Here is a 20,828-nt window from a genome sequence, read left to right as displayed (position 1 = left end):
AAAATCCAATAATTTCAATTTTTCAAACATACGACTATTTTACACCATTTGAAATATAAACCTCTCCTGAATCCAACCACATTGTCCGATTTCAAAAAGGCTTTACAGCGAAAGCAAAACATTAGATTATGTTAGGAGAGTACATAGACCAAAATAACCACACAGTCATTTTCCAAGCAAGCATATATGTCAATAAAACCCAAAACACAGCTGAATGAAGCACTAACCTTGATGATCTTCATCAGATGACACTCCTGGGACATTATGTTATACAATACATGTATGTTTTGTTCAATCAATTTCATATTTATATCCAAAAACAGCTTTTTACATTGGCGCGTGATGTTCAGAAAATGTATTCCCACCAAAAACTTCCGGTGAATTTACAAAAATACTCATCATAAACGTTGACAAAACGCATAATAATTATTTTAAGAATTATAGATACAGAACTCCTTCATGCAATCGCTGTGTCAGATTTTAAAATAGCTTTTCGGCGAAAGCACATTTTTCAATATTCTGAGTACATAGCTCGCCATCACAGCTATTCAGGCACCCGCCAAGTTCGGGCAACCTAAACTCAGAATTAGTATTAGAAATATTGCATTACCTTTGCTGATCTTCGTCAGAATGCACTCCCAGGACTGCTACTTCCACAAGAAATTTTGTTTTTGTTCGAAATAATCCATAGTTATGTCCAAATACCTCTGTTTTGTTTGTGCGTTCAGGTCACTATCCAAAGGGTAACGCACGAGCGCATTTCGAGACACAAAAAATCAAATGTTCCATTACCGTACAAAGAAGCATGTCAAACGCTGTTTAAAATACATTTTAATGTTATTTTTAACGTAAAATTGCGATAATAGTGTATGCAACAATAGTCTATTCATTCAAGGAGCAAAATAAAAAACATCGTGCTCGCATGAACGCGCATATCCAATCCCTTTGTCCTCAGGCAAACCACTCAGTAACTGAGCTCCTATACTCTGCCCAGAGACAGGAGAAGGCTCAATCCACTTTCTGAAGGCTTTAGACAGCCAATGGAAGCCTTAGAAAGTGCAACGTAACAGCACAGATACTGTAGTTTCGAAAGGGACTAGATTGAAGAACTACATTTCTCAGATCCTACACTTCCTGGTTGAATTTTTCTCAGGTTTTTGCCTGCCATATGAGTTCTGTTATACTCACAGACACCATTCAAACAGTTTTAGAAACTTCAGAGTGTTTTCTATCCAAATCTACTAACAATATGCATATTCTCATTTCTGGGCAAGAGTATTCACCTTTATTCACCTTTATTTAACCAGGTAGGCTAGTTGAGAACAAGTTCTCATTTGCAACTGCGACCTGGCCAAGATACAGCGCAGCAATTCGACACATACAACAACACATAGTTACACATGGAATAAACAATACATACAGTCAATAATACAGTAGAACAAAAGAAAACAAAAAGTCTATATACAGTGAGTGCAAATGAGGTAAGTTAAGACAATAAATAGGCCATGGTGGCGAAGTAATTACAATATAGCAATTAAACACTGGAAAGGTAGATGTGCAGAAGATGAATGTGCAAGTAGAGATACTGGGGTGCAAAGGAGCAAGATAAATAAATAAATACAGTATGGGGATGAGGTAGGTAGATAGATGGGCTGTTTACAGATGGGCTATGTACAGGTGCAGTGATGTGTGAGCTGCTCTGACAGCTGGTGCTTAAAGCTAGTGAGGGAGATATGAGTCTCCAGCTTCAGAGATTTTTGCAGTTCCTTCCAGTCATTGGCAGCAGAGTACTGGAAGGAAAGACGACCAAAGGAGGAATTGGCTTTGGGGGTGACCAGTGAGATATACCAGCAGGAGCGCATGTTACATTAAGGTCAGTCAATCTATAAAAATTTCAAGAACTTTGAACGTTTCTTCAAGTGCAGTCGCAAAAACCATCAAGTTCTATGATGAAACTGGTAACACTGTCTGTGATTTATTAAGAATTCACGGCATACTTAACCAGCATAGCTACAACAGCATTCTGCAGCGATATGCAATCCCATCTGGTTTGTGCTTAGTGGGACTGTCATTGGTTTTTTAACAGGACAATGACCCAACACACCTCCAGGCTGTGTAAGGGCTATTTGACCAAGAAGGAGAGTGATGGAGTGATTCATCAGATGACCTGGCCTCCACAATCACCCGACCTCACCCCAATTGAGATGGTTTGGCATGAGTTGGACTACAGAGTGAAGGAAAAGCAGCCAACAAGTGCTCAGCATATGTGGGAACTCCTTCAAGACGGTTGGAAAAGCATTCCAGGTGAAGCTGGTTGAGAGAATACCAAGAATGCACAAAACTGTCATCAAGGCAAAGAGTGGCAACTTATATATATCAAATATATATTGATTTGTTTTTGGTTACTACATGATTCCATATGTGTTATTTCATAGTTTTGATGTCTTCACTATTATTCTCCAATGTAGAAAATAGTAAAAATAAAGAAAAACCTTGAATGAGTATGTGTGTCCAAACTTTTGACTGGTACTGTGTATAAAACAATGTTATACTGCATTACACACTGCAATCGATTGGCATTCCCATTCATGAGCCCCGGCCTGCACTGCTGTTGCTGATATAAAGCCTTTTGCGCTGTGTACGGTAGCACTTCAGGAGGCAAGTCAAAGGCTTCTTCCAAAAATTATTTCTTTATTTGTAAAAAATGCAAGGACTTGGTCTACTGATGTCCTGTTTAGTCTGAAAAGTAGACCGGGAAGATGGGAAGGAGGACCAGAGGTAAGCTTGCGACCTTTATAATTGATTTTATTCAAAACAATATGTTTTGTTGCCCATAATGGAGCCATTAGATTTATTGTCCTCACAATATTGAGTAATTTACATCACTTACATTACTATGAAGTGGCAGCCGCTGAGATGGACAGAGCATGGCTGCTGAAAGTAGGTTAATTCGAGAAGGCCTGATTCATTTAAACAGTCTTCATTTTAATTTGACTTTTGGCTACTAACAACAAGAGGCCTTTGTGCTGAAACTATTTATTCCTATTCAAGAAATAAGATGCAGGCCTACCTGTTTGACATACTAAATTATAGTCTAATATCCATAGATTTGGCAGCCAATTCCTTCAGTCAGCATGCACTCCTTAAATATGTCAGTGTCAGTGAAGAGCTTGGTGTGTTAAGTTTAAAGCAGGGCTCGCATTAAGGGGGTAAGTGAGGGTATTGTGGCTTTTGTTAAAGAAAATGGCTAAAAGCATAGGCGTACCCCTTGTTAGCTTAAAATTTTACCTGATTATATAAAGCAATCTTTAGGTCTTTCATCCAAATTTTGCAACATAACTTCCCCAAACAATTTCACCCTTGGCAAACCCTCTCTGTGGATGAGGCAATGATCAAATTTGATGGTAGACAAAAGAGATGTGTATTTTCTGTCCACAAATAGCTCAGGGAAGGAGTTGTTACTCATAATTTGAAAGCATGCCACTCCCTGGTGAAGTTTGAAGGACACAAGAGCGGGTGTGTGCTGTGTATCCAGAGTGGACGCAGGACAAAGAGTGGGAGATGTGTAGAAACCTCTACGTATTCTGTGCCACTTTGTAGGATGGGGCCGTGCTTCCAAAAGTTCCATGACATGTTGCAGGCTAAATGCAAACACTTAAATGACAGTGTGAAATATGAATTTGTCCTACAAATCTTATAGGGAAATTGTGTACTTCAAATTTTTTCTCTTAACAGTTTTGTGTTTTGTATCTTATCTCTGTTATCTAATACTTTGTATAGTTGGAATTTTTCTCTAATTCTTGTCATTTACTGAATTTTTGTCAAAGTTGGCAACTATTTATAATTTTTTTCATGCCTAGTCTGTACTAAGTCCTATTGAGAGAGGTTATCTACATTTTAAAATAGTTTCTGAATAGTTGTCTGCATTTTAAAATTGTTACAGAAGAAAGAATCTTTGTCAATTCAAGAGCCTACTTTGTGTGGGATTTGAAATACTCTGAATATTGTTCTCTGGTCCCATTTTGGAATATTTTTGAAATATTTAAATGTAAATAATATTTCGAAGTATAATATATTATACTTGGTACATTTTGACTGAGTAATTTCGTCAAATGTGCGACAATTTAAATACTATAAAGGTTTTTCTTGTGTTGGGTGTTAGTAGATTTTTGATAGTGAGTGTCTACACAATTGAAGACAAAATGTATGTTATTCCTATTGACATGAATGTGGTGTCGTATTAAGTTGTGCTTATTAGAACTAAGTTAAAATCCTCTTAAGGATCCGCCCCTTTCTTTCAATTTTCACCAAAAATGACATACCCAAATCTAACTGCCTGTAGCTCAGGACTTGAAGAAAGGATATGCATATTCTTGATACCATTTGAAAGGAAACACTTTGATGTTTGTGGAAATGTGTAATGAATGTAGGAGAATATAACACATTAGAACTGGTAAAAGATAATACAAAGAAAATACCAAACTTTTTTTGTATTTTTTTTGTACCATCGTCTTTGAAATGCAAGAGAAAGGCCATAATGTATTATTCCAGCTTTGGCACAATTTAGATTTTGTCCCATAGATAGCAGCAGTGTATGTGCAAAGTTTTAGACTGATCCAATGAACAATTGCATTTCTGTTCAAAATGTTGTATCAAGACTGCCCAAATGTGCCTAAGTGGTGTATTAATAACATTTGAAGTTCATAACTGTGCACTCTCCTCAAACAATAGCATGGTATTGTTTCACTGTAATAGCTACTGTAAATTGGACAGTGCAGTTATATTAAAAATAATTTAAGCTTTCTGCCAAAATCAGATATGTCTATGTCCTGGGAAATGTTCTTGATACTTACAACATCATGCTAATCACATTAGCACACATTATCTCAACCATCCCAAGGGTGGGACCCCGATCTGTAGAGACTTGTAATTGTCATTTGTTCTTCATTTTTTACCTATGTCTGTTTGTTTGTTTGAAATGCGTTTTATCTTTAAAATTCTCAGTAATCTTAAGCAGCATTCTAGAATTCTATTGAGGTCTAACTGGATAAACTCCAAACTACAGTAAAAGCGGCCTCAGGATATAGGCCTTTTCCTGTAGTCCACGATCAGCTCCTTTGTCTTGCTCACAATGAGGGAGAGGTTGTTGTTCTGGCACCACACTGCCAGTTCTCTGACCTCCTCCCTATAGGCCGTCTCATCGTTGTCGGTGATCAGGCCTACCACTGTTGTGTCGTCAGCAAACTTAAAGATGGTGTTGGAGTCGTGTTTGGCCACACAGTCGAGGGTGAACAGGGAATACAGGAGGGGACTTAATACACACCCCTGAGGGGCCTGAGGGGCCCCAGTGTTAAGGATCAGCGTGGCAGACGTATTGTTGCCTACTCTTACCACCTGGGGGCAGCCTGTCAGGAAGTCCAGGATCCAGTTGCAGAGGGAGGTGTTTATCACACAGTCATCCAGAACAGCTGGTGCTCTCATGCATGCTTCAGTGTTGCTTGCCTCCAAGTGGCATTTAGCTAATCTGGTAGGCTCGCGTCACTGGGCAGCTAGCATTTGGGTTTCCCTTTGTAGTCCATAATAGTTTTCAAGCCCTGAAACATCTGACGAGCGTCAGAGCCGGTGTAGTACGATTCAATCTTAATCCTGTATTGACGCTTTGCTTGTTTGATGGTTCATCTGTGGGCATAGCGGGATTTCTTATAAGCGTCCAGATTAGTCTCCCACTCCTTGAAAGCGGTAGCTCTATCTTTTAGCTTGATGCTGATGTTGCCTATAATCCATGGCTTCTGGTTGGGAAATGTACATACAGTCACTGTGGGGACGATGTCATCGATGTACTTATTGATGAAGCCAATGACTGAGGTGGTGTATTCCTCAATGCCATTGGTTGAATCCCAGATGAATCCTAGCAAAACAGTTCTGTAGTGTAGCATCCGCGTCATCTGACCAGATCCGTTTTGAGCGAGTCTCTGTAAGGAGATCCTCACCCTGAGCTCATCTACATTATTGTCCAGGGTCTGAACATTAGCGAGTAATATACTTGGAAGCGGTCGATGGTAGGCACGCCGCCTGACTCTTTCTACCTCTTCTTCGACGTCACCGTTTTGGTGCAGCCCCCGGAATTAATATAGCTACACAAAGGATCCAGGTCAGGGAAGTCGAATTTCTGCTCAAAATTCTGGTGAGTGACCGCAGATCTAATATCCAAAAGTTATTTCCGGCTGTAGGTATTAATACAAGAAACGTTCTGAGCAAATAATGTAAGAAATAACACTGAAAAAAACAACACACTGCAAAGTTAGGAGCTTGAAACAGGGCGACCGTGTCTGTCGGCACCATTTTGTATAAAGTGTACATTAGGGAACTGTCTTAATGCGGAGGTGTTTGTTTGTGTGTGTTTGTGCGTGCATAAATTGTATTTTTGTTTTGAAGTATATTCACCGGTATGTGTTTCCATGCTTGCTAAATTAATTAAGCATGAATAAGAGATCATTGAAACTGCACAGATATGGATACAAATAACGCTGGAGATTACATAATCCAGAGGCGGTGTATGTGTGAAGCAGTGAAGGAGTGGATGGATGAGGGTAGCCTACTGTATGATTGTGTCTACAATACAAGTCAGAGATGCTGCCATTAAACCTCAGTCAAAACAAAACACATTCAGTATATAATTATTACTTATTAAGTCAAATTTAACATCAAATAATGAGTAGCCAAGAGTGGCATGCTGTTACTTGAATGCCGAGGTGAACATCTTAATTCACAACACCACAATACCCTCGATTTCTAGGCTACGCCTCAGTGCCTTGCTCTCCAGCTAATTGCACTCGCACTCTTATTCTGACATTTGACAAGGCAGTACAGTCAGGGGGATAATTTTCCCTCTTCAGACAAGGCCTGCATTCACAGGGCTGTTTAATAAGTGGTTGGATAAATAGATGGGTGATCAACTGCCACATCTGAAGAGAAAGCAATCTGTTGATTTCTGATAAAATGGTGTCCATTTTCTATATTGCGAATTCAGTTAATTAATCTTGAATAAAGAGCATGAAGCATACAGTGCCTTCAGAAAGTATTCACACCTCTTGCCTTTTTCCACATTTTGTTGTGTTACAGCCTGAATATAAAATGGATTAAATTTAGATTTTGTGTACTGGCCTACACACAACACCCCACAATGTCAAAGTGGAATTAGGTTTTTAGAAATGTCTTGAGTCAATAAGTATTCAACCCCTTTGATATGGCAAGCCTAAGTAAATATTTGTTAAACAAGTCACACTATAAGTTGCAAGGATTCATTCCATGATTTTGTAATGACTACCTCATCTCTGTACCCCACACATACAATTATCTGTAAGGTCCCTCAGTTGAGCAGTAAGTTTCAAACACAGATTCAATCACATAGACCAGGGAGGTTTTCCAATGTCTCGCAAAGAAGGGCACCTATTGATATATGGGTAAAAATAAAAATGCAGACATTGAATATTCCTTTGAGCATGTTGAAGTTATTAAATACACTTTGGATGGTGTATCAACACACCCATCCACTACAAATATACAGGCGTCCTTCCTAACTCAATTGCCGGAGAGGAACGATACCGCTCAGGGATTTCACCATCAGGCCAATGGTGACTTTCGGTTACCTTTCAGTCCCTGTCCCAATGCTTTTAACCGCTAGGCTACAGCATCCATTCCCACATTCATGATTGTCAACGGAAGAGGCAAGTGCAGAATCTTCAATTCTTGCAGTTCAATCTCCAGTTAGTGCTGGTGGTTTGAACACTGTGCTTGACAATGCCTTCCAAACGGTATATAATGGCAAATGATCAAATACATAAAACAATGTTAAACATAGACATTTCAGAAAAGGGGATCTAATTCTGCACTGGACAGGATTCAAAATGTCACAATGGTGTTTAGAAGCTTTAGAGAGAGGAAAGGACACCAAAAGAGAAAGTATCTAATTCTGCGCTAAACAGGACTAGAAACACAAAACTATTGTTATCAATCTTTTCTGTTAGTTCTCCCAGTCCCTGGGAAGGTGTTGCACAATACTTGATTTAGTGGTGTTACAACACACCATGTAATGTTTCAAAACATCTCAGGATGATGTGTTTCAATACTCAGGTAAAGTTAAGGTTTCGTCTCCTTCATGTTTGTGGCACCTCAGTTGCCACTAGTTTTGTTGTACAAAGCACTTAATTTTAACACTGTGCTATTAGCCTGCCTTAATTCATATAATCTATTCACCCCACATTTCTCATTCCAAAATTACTGGGGGACAAAAAATAGATTGGCAAAATGTTTGAATTTAGCAGAAATGAAGGCTGACTTTATATTTATGTTATTGTAGCCTAAGACTTAATGAGGCGACATAGACCTAGATATTATGTAACAAAATAAATTATACAGATCAACTTAATTGATGGTCATCTGAAAAACAAAACAAATAGGCAAAGGCATATTTCAAATAATAGGCTATATATTGAAATGTTTTAACTGAAGTCATAACAAGTATTTATGTTGGTAACATCATAGCCAAAATAGGATTTTTAATATTCTAGGTAATATAAATAAAAAAAGAAACATGAGCATTTTTTTTAAGTGGAGTTGAGTGACAAAAACACTGGACATGTTCATCAATGCAAATTATTGGCTTGATGGGAATATCGAATCGACAACCCATCATTAGCATACATTATGCACATTTTCTGCAACATTGTAGCCTAACATGTCTTACCTTCCGGGCACTATGAAACCCGTGCTCTGTTGCAAGTTGGTGCGCTTCATCATGTGCACCTTCATGCAACTGAACCAAGAGATGATTTGTAAAGATCCCGTCCTCTGTGGCGTGTGTCGCAAGAAACAGTGATTTTAGTAAGATCAATACAACTGCTGTCCCATATCTGAGAGATCCAATCATCATTTCTAGCTTGTATCAAGGTGCCTGTCGAAGTGAATTCTGTGGGCGGGATGCTCCTTTGAAGAGATGTATGAATCAGTCCTTTTGGGAATACATCTCCTCCGCAGCGGAGGGCTAGTGGAAGTTGGACCGTCCTTCAGGTTTTAGCGTCTCTTTGACGTGGGCGATGCTACGAGACGGTTCGATGGATGATTGTGTTTGGGACTAAACCTGCATCCTCAGCTCCCTCTCTCCTCCTTCATCTATTATTTATCAGCCCCTCTGTTCGGGTCCTCTATTCGTGACGTTCCACCAATCGGCTCCGGCGGGTGTCTCCCTCCTCTCTCTCTCCGCTCTGGTGCGTTTTGGAAGAGAGGAATGTTCGCACTTTCGAGCGCGCGAGGACACTTTCAGGACCCTGGAGAATTCCTTCTCTGGTCAGAAATTGTGCTAAGCACACTAGCGCGGCAGACAAGGGAAGTCCTGAATAGAAACACCTACAGCAACTCGGCCTATATTGTGCTCCTCAAATAAGTTTGTGTATGATTTCTTGTGTTATTTGACTTTGTGGTGTGCAGAACAATACACGTGTCCAAGTACAGCACCAGGCATAAACATTGGCTATATATGCTGTAGACTTTGTAGCGTTGGGCATAGAAAAGCGGTGCCTCAATTATTTATTTCATACACAACGATATAGACTGTAGCCTATACTTGAATGGACCTCATATTTTACTGCCGTATGGTGGTAATAATGTGCTGTAGTCTCTGTTTGCAGCTGGTTCACAGAAACTATTATATTGAAACAGAGAAGACTGTGTTGATAAGCAAAATGAAACAAAGAAAAACAAATCAAATTTGGGAGTTTTACATTGAGCCAATCTGATACCCAAGTTGTTTCTAAATATTGTGGTGCAAATGTGTGTGGAGAGAATTTGTGAATGAGTATTTGGGATTGGGCTCCCAGATACAGACATGATATTTTCATTTTTCTCTGCTTGCTGTGTGATGGGTCTGAGGCTATCTTCTTCTGAGTGAAATTAACCAGAAAAGGCCATTCAGGTCTCTAAATGGGGCATTGGTTGGAGGTCTGGACCCTAAGCAAACCAGGGTACAAGTCTTTGAGTCTATAACACAATACCATGTAGCATAAAACCTTGTCTTTTCACACAAGCAGCTATGTAAATTTGGTTGTTTTCATTACATGTTCTTGCAAGGATTGTGTCTGGCAGCATTGCAATCTACCCATCAATAGAGCACATCTTTGCAGCTCCCTGACTCTTTATAACCATGGGAGATCAGACAATGGTGCTCCTTTGGCCTTGCACTGTAATCAACAGGAGAATGGAGATGATGTGAGGAGCTTCAAAACAACAGTCAAAGCAATCTTTTTCACTATATCTTTAATAATATTCCATGGCTGTGTTGTACACAACATGCTGTAGATCTTTAACACCCTACACTGCTTTATAAAAGGCAATATCTCACATTGTGACTGCCCCTGAAAAAGTTGATTTTCTCAAAGAGAAAGCATTATCTGCTGAGTATGTTTGGGGAGATTTGGAAATTAACCAATACCAAACAGCAAGTTATTTGATTATTACTTCCCTCATTACAATTCGCAGACACAGTCAGCCAAAATGTGTGTCATCATTCTCAATTTATTGATTCCATGATATCTGTAGCAGTATTTCTCTCAGGTACAGTGACCTCATCTCAAAGGTGTATCTGAGAATGAAAACAGTGAAACCAGACATGAGTAATCTTGGACTGCTTTCATTTTCTTATTTCTTTGTTTTTTATATTACACCATTACACATGTTTTATATCTATCACTTAGAGTAAAGCTGTGTCAATTACAGTTACTAACATGCCACATAAAGGTTTGGCGTGATGGATCATGCAAGGGAATACCTATACAGTAGTATCCTCCCCAGAGACTGGCCTGATATCATCATGGAAAAAGACATTGATCCTACTAATGAGATGTGTTTTTATATAACATTATCTTCTCCAGTAATCAGTGTTTCCATCCTCCCTGCAGACTCCCTCCCACACACCTGCTTTTTTACAGTGGTGAGACAATGATTTATTTAGCCAGGCAAGGTAAGCATCCTTATTTCTTCCTGCGACAAAGAAAACTGTAAGTCACAAACTAGGCACACCAGGCATCTGCAAACCAATGTTGACAAACGCTGGGAGAGGTCAGTTCGTTCTGTTTTGCAGGTCTTAAATAGCAAATATTTGACAATTTTGTCTCACAAATTGTCACTTTGTTTCTCATTAAAAGACTGAATCCATCAATCAAATCCATTAATCCATTATATGAAATAGCTCGTTGATAGTAATGACAAAACAATACAAATGTCAACAGTGTGCGCAACTGGTTAACTGAAGTCAGGTGCAGGAGAGCAGAGATGAGTGAACAGGCACACTTTATTTGGTAGAAGGAAAACAGTCGGACGCAACTGCGTAACGCCCCTCCCCCGAAGGCAAAAGCAAATAGCGCACTCGTCACACAAATAATGTACAGCATACAATACCACGGGTTCCAAACAAGACCCGGCGAAAAAACCAGCATGAAGCGTCACACATGACACGTAACGAACAATTGCACACACAGACATGGGGGGAACAGAGGATAATATACACGTAGAGTGATGAGGGGATGTAACACAGGTGTGCGGAAAAACAAGACAAAACAAATGGAAAATGAAAGTTGGAGCGGCGATGGCTAGAAGACCGGTGACGTCGACCGCCAAGCGCCGCCCGAACAAAGTGAGGAGCCGACTTCGGCGGGAGTCATGACAACAAAGCTCAATAAACATTGTGTGGGGGTGTTCATTTCAGTCGCATAGGCAGAAATTGCCATGTGGCTGGGCATGAGTAAAATTTACTGGGCCAACACTTTCCAGCAAAATACACCAAAAACACCCAAATATATTTAAAAGAAAATTTGTGCAATCACGTTACATCATTTAACACAACACAGGATAAATGTGACCAAGAAACAACACACGTCCCTTGGCAAACAAGCCCGTTATTAGGCCTATTGCCAACACCGCTGACAGAACAGGCAGACTGTCCGAGTCCAACAGTAAACAAACAAAATTAAATATACAACATAAGAGTTTCATGTTTGTGGAAGCAGCTCAGCCCAGAATGTTTTGTTGACACTGACATCATGTGACAGTGTGTCGTGAAGAATCATGATGGATGAGGCTATAAGAAGTGTTTCAAGGCCAGGTAGAAGAGATTGCGCAAAATAAAAGTTGTTTACAAGATAAAAAATGTTGACAGAGGAGAGGGTAAATTCTCCATGCAATTTGTTTCACTTTGTTCTGCTGATTGATTCAGTACACTGCTCAGCTAGCTAAGTAGCTAGCTAGATAGCTAACATTTGATTGCACCTCTGCCCTATCTATCTAGCTAGGAAACATTAGCTACCCAGCAAGCTAGAATGAGGTAAAACCTCAAAGGCTCCCTCTGAAATTGGATCCTGGACATCCTTACGGGCCGCCACCAGGTGGTAAGGGTAGACAACAACACATCTGTCATGCTGATCCTCAACACAGGGAGCCCCGAGGGGTGCATGCTTTGTCCCCTCCTGTAGTCCCTGTACACCCACGACTGCGTGGCCAAGCATGACACCAACACCATCGTTACGTTTGCTGACGACACAACAGTGGTAGGCCTGATCACCGACAACGATGAGACAGCCTATAGGGAGGAGGTCAGAGACGGTGCTTACGACCCAGTACATCACCGGGGCCAAGCTTCTTGCCATCCAGAACCTACAGTTGAAGTCGGAAGTTTACATACACTTAGGTTGGAGTCATTAAAACTCATTTTTCAACCACTCCAAAAATTTGCTGAAAACAAACTATAGTTTTGGCAAGTCGGTGTAAGGGCTGTCTGAAGAGAGAGTGGACCAAGGAGCAGCGGAGTTAGTGTTCATCATTAGAATATTTAATAAAGAAAGAACACTATACAAACAAAACAAGAAAACTGACAGCCAAACAGTCCTGTCAGGTGCAAACACTAACAGAAACAATTACCCACAAAACCCAAAGGAAAAACATGCTCCTTATGTGTGACTCCCAATCAGCAACAACGAGCTTCAGCTGTGCCTGATTGGGAGCCACACACGGCCCAAAACAAAGAAATACAAAAACATAGAAAAAGGAACATAGAACGCCCACCCAATGTAACACCCTGGCCTAACCAAAATAAAGAACAAAAAAACCCTCTCTATGGCCAGGGTGTTACAGTCGGTTAGGACATCTACTTTGTGCATAACACAAGTAATTTTTCCAACAATTATTTACAGACCGATTATTTCACTTATAATTCACTGTATCACAATTCCAGTGGGTCAGAAGTTTACATACACTAAGTTGACTGTGCCTTTAAACAGCTTGGAAAATTCCAGAAAATTCTGTCATGGCTTTAGAAGCTTCTGATAGGCTAGTTGACATCACTCAACAAGAGTACAAACTACGCAAGGAGGGCTCAAATAGGAGTTGAGTGAGAATCAGTCTACCCTTAAGAAGGAGAAACAGGAGTGGCTGTCCAAGCAGAAGGAGAACATCCAGCACTTCCAGGCTGAGAAGGAAGCCAACCTGTTGAGGAGACAGAGGCAGTACCTGGAGCTGGAGTGTCGACGCTTCAAACGGAGTATACTCATAGCCAGGCACAACGTGGAGCAGGATCTGACACGAGAGGAGTTGAATAAGCGTCAGACCCAGAAGGACTTGGAGCATGCCATGCTGCTCAGACATCACGAGTCGATGCAGGAGTTGGAGTTCAGACATCTGGGAACCATCCAGAAGATGACGGCGGAGCTTATCAGGACGCAGCACCAGACGGAACTGACCAATCAGCTGGAGTACAACAAGAGGAGGGAGAGAGAGCTGAGATGTAAACACGTCATGGAGGTTCGACAGCAACCCAAGAGTTTAAAGTCTAAAGAGCTGCAGATTAAGAAGCAGTTCCAGGACACGTGTAAGATCCAGACGCGTCAGTACAAGGCCCTGAGGAACCACCTGTTGGAGAGCACTCCCAAAGCCGACCACAAGGCTGTGGTCAAGAGACAGAAGGAGGAGCAGACCAGGAAACTGGCCATCCTGGCCGAGCAATATGACCACTCTAACAACCACATGTTGTCCACACAAGCTCTGCGTTTGGACGAGGCCCAGGAAGGGGAGTGTCAGGTGCTGAGGCAGCAACTGCATCAGGAGTTGGAGGTGCTGAACACCTACCAGAGTAAGATCAAGATGCAGACAGACGCCCAGCACGACAGAGAGAGGAAGGATCTGGAGCAGAGAATGTCGCTCCGCAGGGCTCAACTGGAACACAAGATTGAGGAGGAGATGTTGTCTCTGCAGAATGAGTGTGTGGAGCGTATCAGGTCTCTGTTGGAGTGCCAGGCCAGAGAGATGGAGGCTTTCGACTCAGAGTCCATGAGACTAGGCTTCAGCAACGTGGTCCTGTCCAACCTGCAGGGCTCAGACGCACACGGCAGCCCAGGGGGATCTGGAGCATCTCAGCATGGTCACAGCCATCACCAGGGGGGGTCGAGCTCCCAGCAGCTGTGGGGTCACCCTGTGCTGGCTGGGGGACCCCCTCCCTGGAGCCTGCACCAGCCCTCTGGAGGGGGGAGTCAGAGGGGGAGTGGGCGTGGGGGGGTCAGGAACAGACCCCAGGTTATGAGGAGGGCGTCGACGTCGGGAGGTGGGCGGAGCGAACAGGGCAAGAGCAGGAGCGCCAGCATCACCTCCCAGATCTCCAACGGATCACACCTGTCATACACCTAGACACACAGACTGAAGACCCATACACACACACACACACACAGACTGAAGACACTGATAATGGAATTTTATATCTTAATGATAATAATCAACAATCAATAAGCCTTGACTAATTCCCAAGGTTTGTAAGACAATGGGTTAAATAATTATCAGACACACACACACACACACACACACACACACACACACACACACACACACACACACACCACACACACACACACACAGAAGACACACACACACACAGAAGATGAACACACTTGTCGTTAGCCTTGAAACACACATAGCTGGTGTAACAACCATCTTAACACACACTGAACTAAACACACTTGTGATTTGGGGCGGCAGGTAGCCTAGTGGTTAGAGCGTTGGACTAGTAACCGAAAGGTTGCAAGATCAAATTCCTGAGCTGACAAGGTACAAATCTGTCGTTCTACCCTTGAACAAGGCAGTTAACCCACTGTTCCTAGGCCGTCATTGTAAATAAGAATTTGTTCTTAACTGACTTGCCTATTTAAATAAAGGTAAAATAAAACATTTCCAAATGCCTGAAGGTACCACGTTCATCTGTATAAACAATAGTATGCAAGTATAAACACCATGGGACCACGCAGCCGTCAGATGTTCTGTCTCCTAGAGATGAACGTACTTTGGTGCGAAAGTTGCAAATCAATACCAGAACAACATGCAAAGGACCTTGTGAAGATGCTGGAGGAAACAGGTACAAAAGTATCTATATCCACAGTAAAACTAGTCTTATATCGACATAACCTGAAAGGCCGCTCAGCAAGGAAGAAGCCACTGCTCCAAAACCGCCTTTAAAAAGCCTGACTATGGTTTGCAACTGCACATCGGGACAAAGATTGGACTTTTTGGAGAAATGTCCTCTGGTCTGATGAAACAAAAATAGAACTGTTTGGCCATAATGACCATTGTTATGTTTGAAGGGAAATGGGGGAGGCTTGCAAGTCGAAGAACACCATCCCAACCGTGAAGCACGGGGGTGGCAGCATCATGTTGTGGGGGTGCTTTGCTGCAGGAGGGACTGGTGCACTTCACAAAATAGATGGCATCAAATTATGTGGATATATTGAAGCAACATCTCAAGACATCAGTCAGGAAGTTAAAGCTTGGTCGCAAATGGGTCTTCCAAATGGACAATGACCCCAAGCATAATTCCAAAGTTGTGGCAAAATGGCTTAAGGACAACAAAGTGAAGGTATTGGAGTGGCCATCACAAAGCCCTGACCTCAATCCTACAGAAGATGTGTGGGCAGAACTGAAACAGCGTGTGTGAGCAAGGAGGCCTACAAACCTGACTCAGTTACACCAGCTCTGTCAGGAGGAATGGGCCAAAATTCACCCAACTTATTGTGGGAAGCTTGTGGAAGGCTACCCGAAACATTTGACCCAAGTTAAACATTTTAAGGCAATGCTACCAAATACTATTTGAGTGTTTGTAAACTTCTGATCCACTGGGAATGTGATGAAAGAAATACAAGCTGAAATAAATCATTCTCTCTACTATTATTCTGACATTTCACATTCTTAAAATAAAGTGGTGATCCAAACTGACCTAAGACAGGGAATTCTTACTAGGATTAAATGTCAGGAACTGAGGACTGAGTTAAATGCATTTGGCTAAGGTGTATGTAAACTTCTGACTTCAACTGTATATACTAGGCGGTATCAGAGGAATTACCAAAAAATCGTCAGACTCCAGTCACCCACTGGCTCCTTAACAGCTTTTACCCCCCGCCCCCGCCCTTTGTTTTTACACTGCTGCTACTCGCTGTTTATTATCTATGCATAGTCACTTTACAGCTACCTACACGTACAAATTACCTTGACTAACCGGTACCACTGCACATAGACTCGGTTCTGGTACCCCCTTTATATAGCCTCATAATTCTTTTTTTAAATGTACTTTAGTTTATTTAATATATATTTATATTCTTTAAACTGCATTGTTGGTAAAGGGCTTGTAAGTAAGCATTTCACGGTAAGGTCTACACCTGTATTCAGCGCATGTAAGAAATAACATTGTATGTGAATTTGGCCAGTGCTTCAGGGTTTCAAAGGTTGGTCAAGACACATCATGAAAACCAACCTTTTCTTTTCCTGGGACAGAGCAACAATGCATCACACCCAAAAGAGAAAATAACTATTGTTCAACTGTGCAACTATTGGAAATAAGGTTGCATGATGATAAATAAGAGTTTATTTTATAAGCATTTGTAAGTGTATTCATAAATTGCTAATAACTGGAAGTAAATATGGCTCACTATTCAGCAAACTGACCAGTTATTACACAATTTTGACCAATACGATATAACCGCTTATTAATGGTTTATAATGCATTTACGAATGATTAAATAACATTTGATAATGTATTTATAACCCAATTACAAACAATTTGTACCTTATTGTAAAGTTTTACCAATAAGATATTTAAAATGGTCATTTTGAATATATGGGATGTTTGTGTTTATCCCAAATTTTGTATTTTAAAATATTGCGATAGGTCTAGGGCTATTTATAATGTTTCCATTGACAATCTCCTATTTCATATTTGCCACACCCACACTGCATGAATTGCAGGCTTCCCAAATGTAGTCGATGCACTTGTGATTTACCATACGGTTGCGATATAACAAATTAGATCCCAAGAACCCCCAACTGCATATTAAATAGTTCTGATTAGTCAGGAGACAATACAACCAATGAATCAAGTTCTTTGTTTCAATGTACACTACTGTTCAAAAGTTTGGGGTCACTTAGAAATGCCCTTGTTTTGAAAGAAAAGCAATTTTTTTGTCCATTAAAATAACATCAAATTGATCAGAAATACAGTGTATACATTGTTAATGTTGTAAATGACTATTGTAGCTGGAATTGCTGATTTTTAATGGAATATATACAAATCTAAGAAGGCAAATTGTTCATTAGAAAATTATTTTGCAATTATGTTAGCACAGCTGAAAACTGTTGTTCTGATTAAAGAAGCAATACAACTGGCCTTCTTTAGACTAGTTGAGTATCTGGAGCATCAGCATTTTTTGTGGGTTTGATTACAGGCTCAAAATGGCCTGAAACAACAGACTTTCTTCTGAAACTCGTCAGTCTCAGAAATCTTGTTCTGAGAAATGAATTTCCATGCGAGAAATTGCCAAGAAACTGAAGATCTCGTACAAGCTGTGTACTACTCCCTTCACGGAACAGCGCAAACTCTATCCAGAATAGAAAGAGGAGTGGGAGGCCCCGGTGCACAACTGAGCAAGAGGACAAGTATATTTAGAGTGTCAAGTTTGAGAAACAGACGCCTCACAAGTCCTCAACTGGCAGCTTCATTAAATGGTACCTGCAAAACACCAGTCTCAACGTCAACAGTGAAGAGGCGACTCTGGGATGCTGGCCTTCTAGGCAGAGTTGCAAAAAAAAAGCCAACTCAGACTGGCCAATAAAATGAAAAGATTAAGATGGGCAAAAGAACACAGAGAATGGACAGAGGAACTCTGCCTAGAAGGCGAGCATTACAGAGTCGGCTCTTCACTGTCGATGTTGAGACTGGTGTTTTGCGGGTTACAATGACACCTTGTTATTAAAACCTGGTTTTCTAGCCCCTTGATATTATTGTTGGATCTGATTTTAATAGCAAAAATTTCGATGGCCATAAAAAAATTGATATGCTGACAATGGACAAACTTGTTTTACTCCTCTTGACAGTTATATACTTTCTTAGAAGTAGCCATTATTTACAATATAACACCTAGGCTTACTATATATATTATATATAAATCCGGTCGTACTTTAACCTGTTATGGATAGGGGGCAGTATTTTCACGGCCGGATAAAAAACGTACCCGATTTAATCTGATTATTACTCCTGCCCAGAAACTAGAATATGCATATAATTATTAGCTTTGGATGGAAAACACTCCAAAGTTTCTAAAACTGTTTGAATGGTGTCTGTGAGTATAACAGAACTCATTTGGCAGGCCAAAACCTGAGAAGATTGCTTACAGGAAGTGCCCTCTCTGACCATTCCTTGGCCTTCTACACTCTCTTTATTGAAAACTGAGAATCTCTGCTGTAACGTGACACTTCCTACGGCTCCCATAGGCTCTCAGAAGGCGGCAAAATGGTGAATGATGACTTTGCAGGCCCTGGCTGAAAAACAGTAGCGCATTTGGATAGTGGTCGATCAGAGAACAATGAGACGGGGGCGCGTGCACGAGGCGACACCATGTTTTTATTTTTTCGTCTTTGAATGAAAACAGGGTTTCCCGGTCGGAATATTATCGCTTTTTTACGAGAAAAATAGCATAAAAATTGATTTTAAACAGCGGTTGACATGCTTCGAAGTACGGTAATGGAATATTTAGAATTTTTTTGTCACGAAACGCGTCGGGCGCGTAACCCTTCGTCACCCTTCGTATAGTGTCTTGAACGCACAACAAAACGCCGCAATTTGGATATAACTATGGATTATTTGGAACCAAACCAACATTTGTTATTGAAGTCCTGGGAGTGCATTCTGACGAAGAAAAGCAAACGTAATCCAATTTTTATTATAGTAAATCGGAGTTTGGTGAGTACCAAACTTGGTGGTTGTCAAAATAGCTAGCCATGATGGCCAGGCTATCTACTCAGAATATTGCAAAATGTGCTTTCATCAAAAAGCTATTTTAAAATCGGACATAGCGATTGCATAAAGGAGTTCTGTATCTATAATTCTTAAAATAATTGTTATGTTTTTTGTGAACGTTTATCGTGAGTAATTTAGTAAATTCACCGGAAGTGTTCGGTGGGAATGCTAGTTCTGAACGTCACATGCTAATGTAAAAAGCTGGTTTTTGATATAAATATGAACTTGATTGAACAAAACATGCATGTATTGTATAACATAATGTCCTAGGAGTGTCATCTGTTGAAGATCATCAAAGGTTAGTGCTGCATTTAGCTGTGGTTTTGTTTTTTGTGACATTATATGCTAGCTTGAAAAATGGGTGTCTGATTATTTCTGGCTGGGTACTCTGCTGACATAATCTAATGTTTTACTTTCGCTGTAAAGCATTTTTGAAATCGGACAGTGTGGTTAGATAAAGGAGAGTCTTGTCTTTATAATGGTGTAAAATAGTCATATGTTTGAAAAATGGAAGTTTGGGGATTTTTGAGGAATTTGTAATTCGTGCCACGCCTATCATTGGATATTGGAGCAGGTGTTCCGCTAGCGGAACGTCTAGATGTAAGAGGTGTTAACAAAAGCCTTTTCAAAGTCAGCAATGAATACCAGGCCTGGTTTACAGAAAAGGTTGGCCTGGTTTCACAGATGTTTCATAGTGTTCTATTGTTTCCAGTACTTGTATTATATTCTCTCCAATCTACCATCCATGTAAAAACCTGTCTGATTAGGATGAATAATATCCGACAATACCTTTTTAATTCTATGCGCTATACATCTTGCTAGAATTTTTGCATCACAACACTGAAGTTTAAGAGGCCTCCATTTTGTTTTGTGGACTGGATCTTTATATATACCACCTTGGTTCTGTTTCAGTAACAGTGAAATCAGACCTTATTGAGTATCTGATAATCTACCATTTTTATAGGAGTGGTTAAAAAATGCTGATAATGGTCCTCTGAGTATATCAAAAAAGGTTTGATATGACTCAACTGGTATGCCATCCAGCCCTGGAGTTTTCCTGGACTTAAAGCCTTTGATTGATTCAAGCAGTTACTCCTCTGTAATTTGGCCTTCACGTGAGTCTTTCTGTAGAGCTGTTCATTTTACATTATTAATAGAAAGAAATCCTTGCAATTAACTTTGGTTAGTGGAGATGGAGGAAACGTATGCTTAAAGTACTTTACTTCCTCTTTCAAATATCATCTGGTGAATCATGGGTTATTCCATCATTTGGAACAAATTTCAGTTAATTATTTTTGGTAGAATTTCTATGTTGTAAAATAGATATTCCATCCAGTTCACTTTATTTTTTATAAGATATATCACTTGATCTTTCTTGAATAAGTTCCTCCAGTTCTTTTTGTGCCTCTATGGTACAGTTTTTATTGCTACAGTGGGGAGAACAAGTATTTGATACACT

General features: G+C 40.5%; 1 protein-coding gene and 1 pseudogene across 1 annotated transcript in view; one reads left to right on the top strand and one right to left on the bottom strand.

Annotated features, from left to right (window-relative positions):
- LOC106607177 (neuroendocrine convertase 2) overlaps window positions 1-9,264 on the bottom strand; it is a 102,295-nt gene extending 93,031 nt beyond the window's left edge. Inside the window, exon 1 of the mRNA XM_014203849.3 lies at window positions 8,747-9,264. Within this exon, the coding sequence (XP_014059324.1) occupies window positions 8,747-8,932 (186 nt within the window). The 5' untranslated portion in view covers window positions 8,933-9,264. The remainder of the gene's footprint in view (window positions 1-8,746) is intronic.
- A 4,087-nt stretch (window positions 9,265-13,351) lies between these two features.
- On the top strand, window positions 13,352-14,724 carry LOC106605644 (serine/threonine-protein kinase TAO1-B pseudogene; annotated as a pseudogene).
- The last annotated feature ends 6,104 nt before the right edge of the window (window positions 14,725-20,828 follow it).

This window comes from Salmo salar, chromosome 01 (genome assembly GCF_965601325.2).
Source record: "Salmo salar chromosome 01, fSalSal1, whole genome shotgun sequence".
NCBI classification, from domain to species: Eukaryota; Metazoa; Chordata; class Actinopteri; order Salmoniformes; family Salmonidae; genus Salmo; species Salmo salar.
The sequence above is the reverse complement of the archived record's forward strand: the minus strand, read 5'-3'. Positions and strand labels throughout refer to the sequence as shown.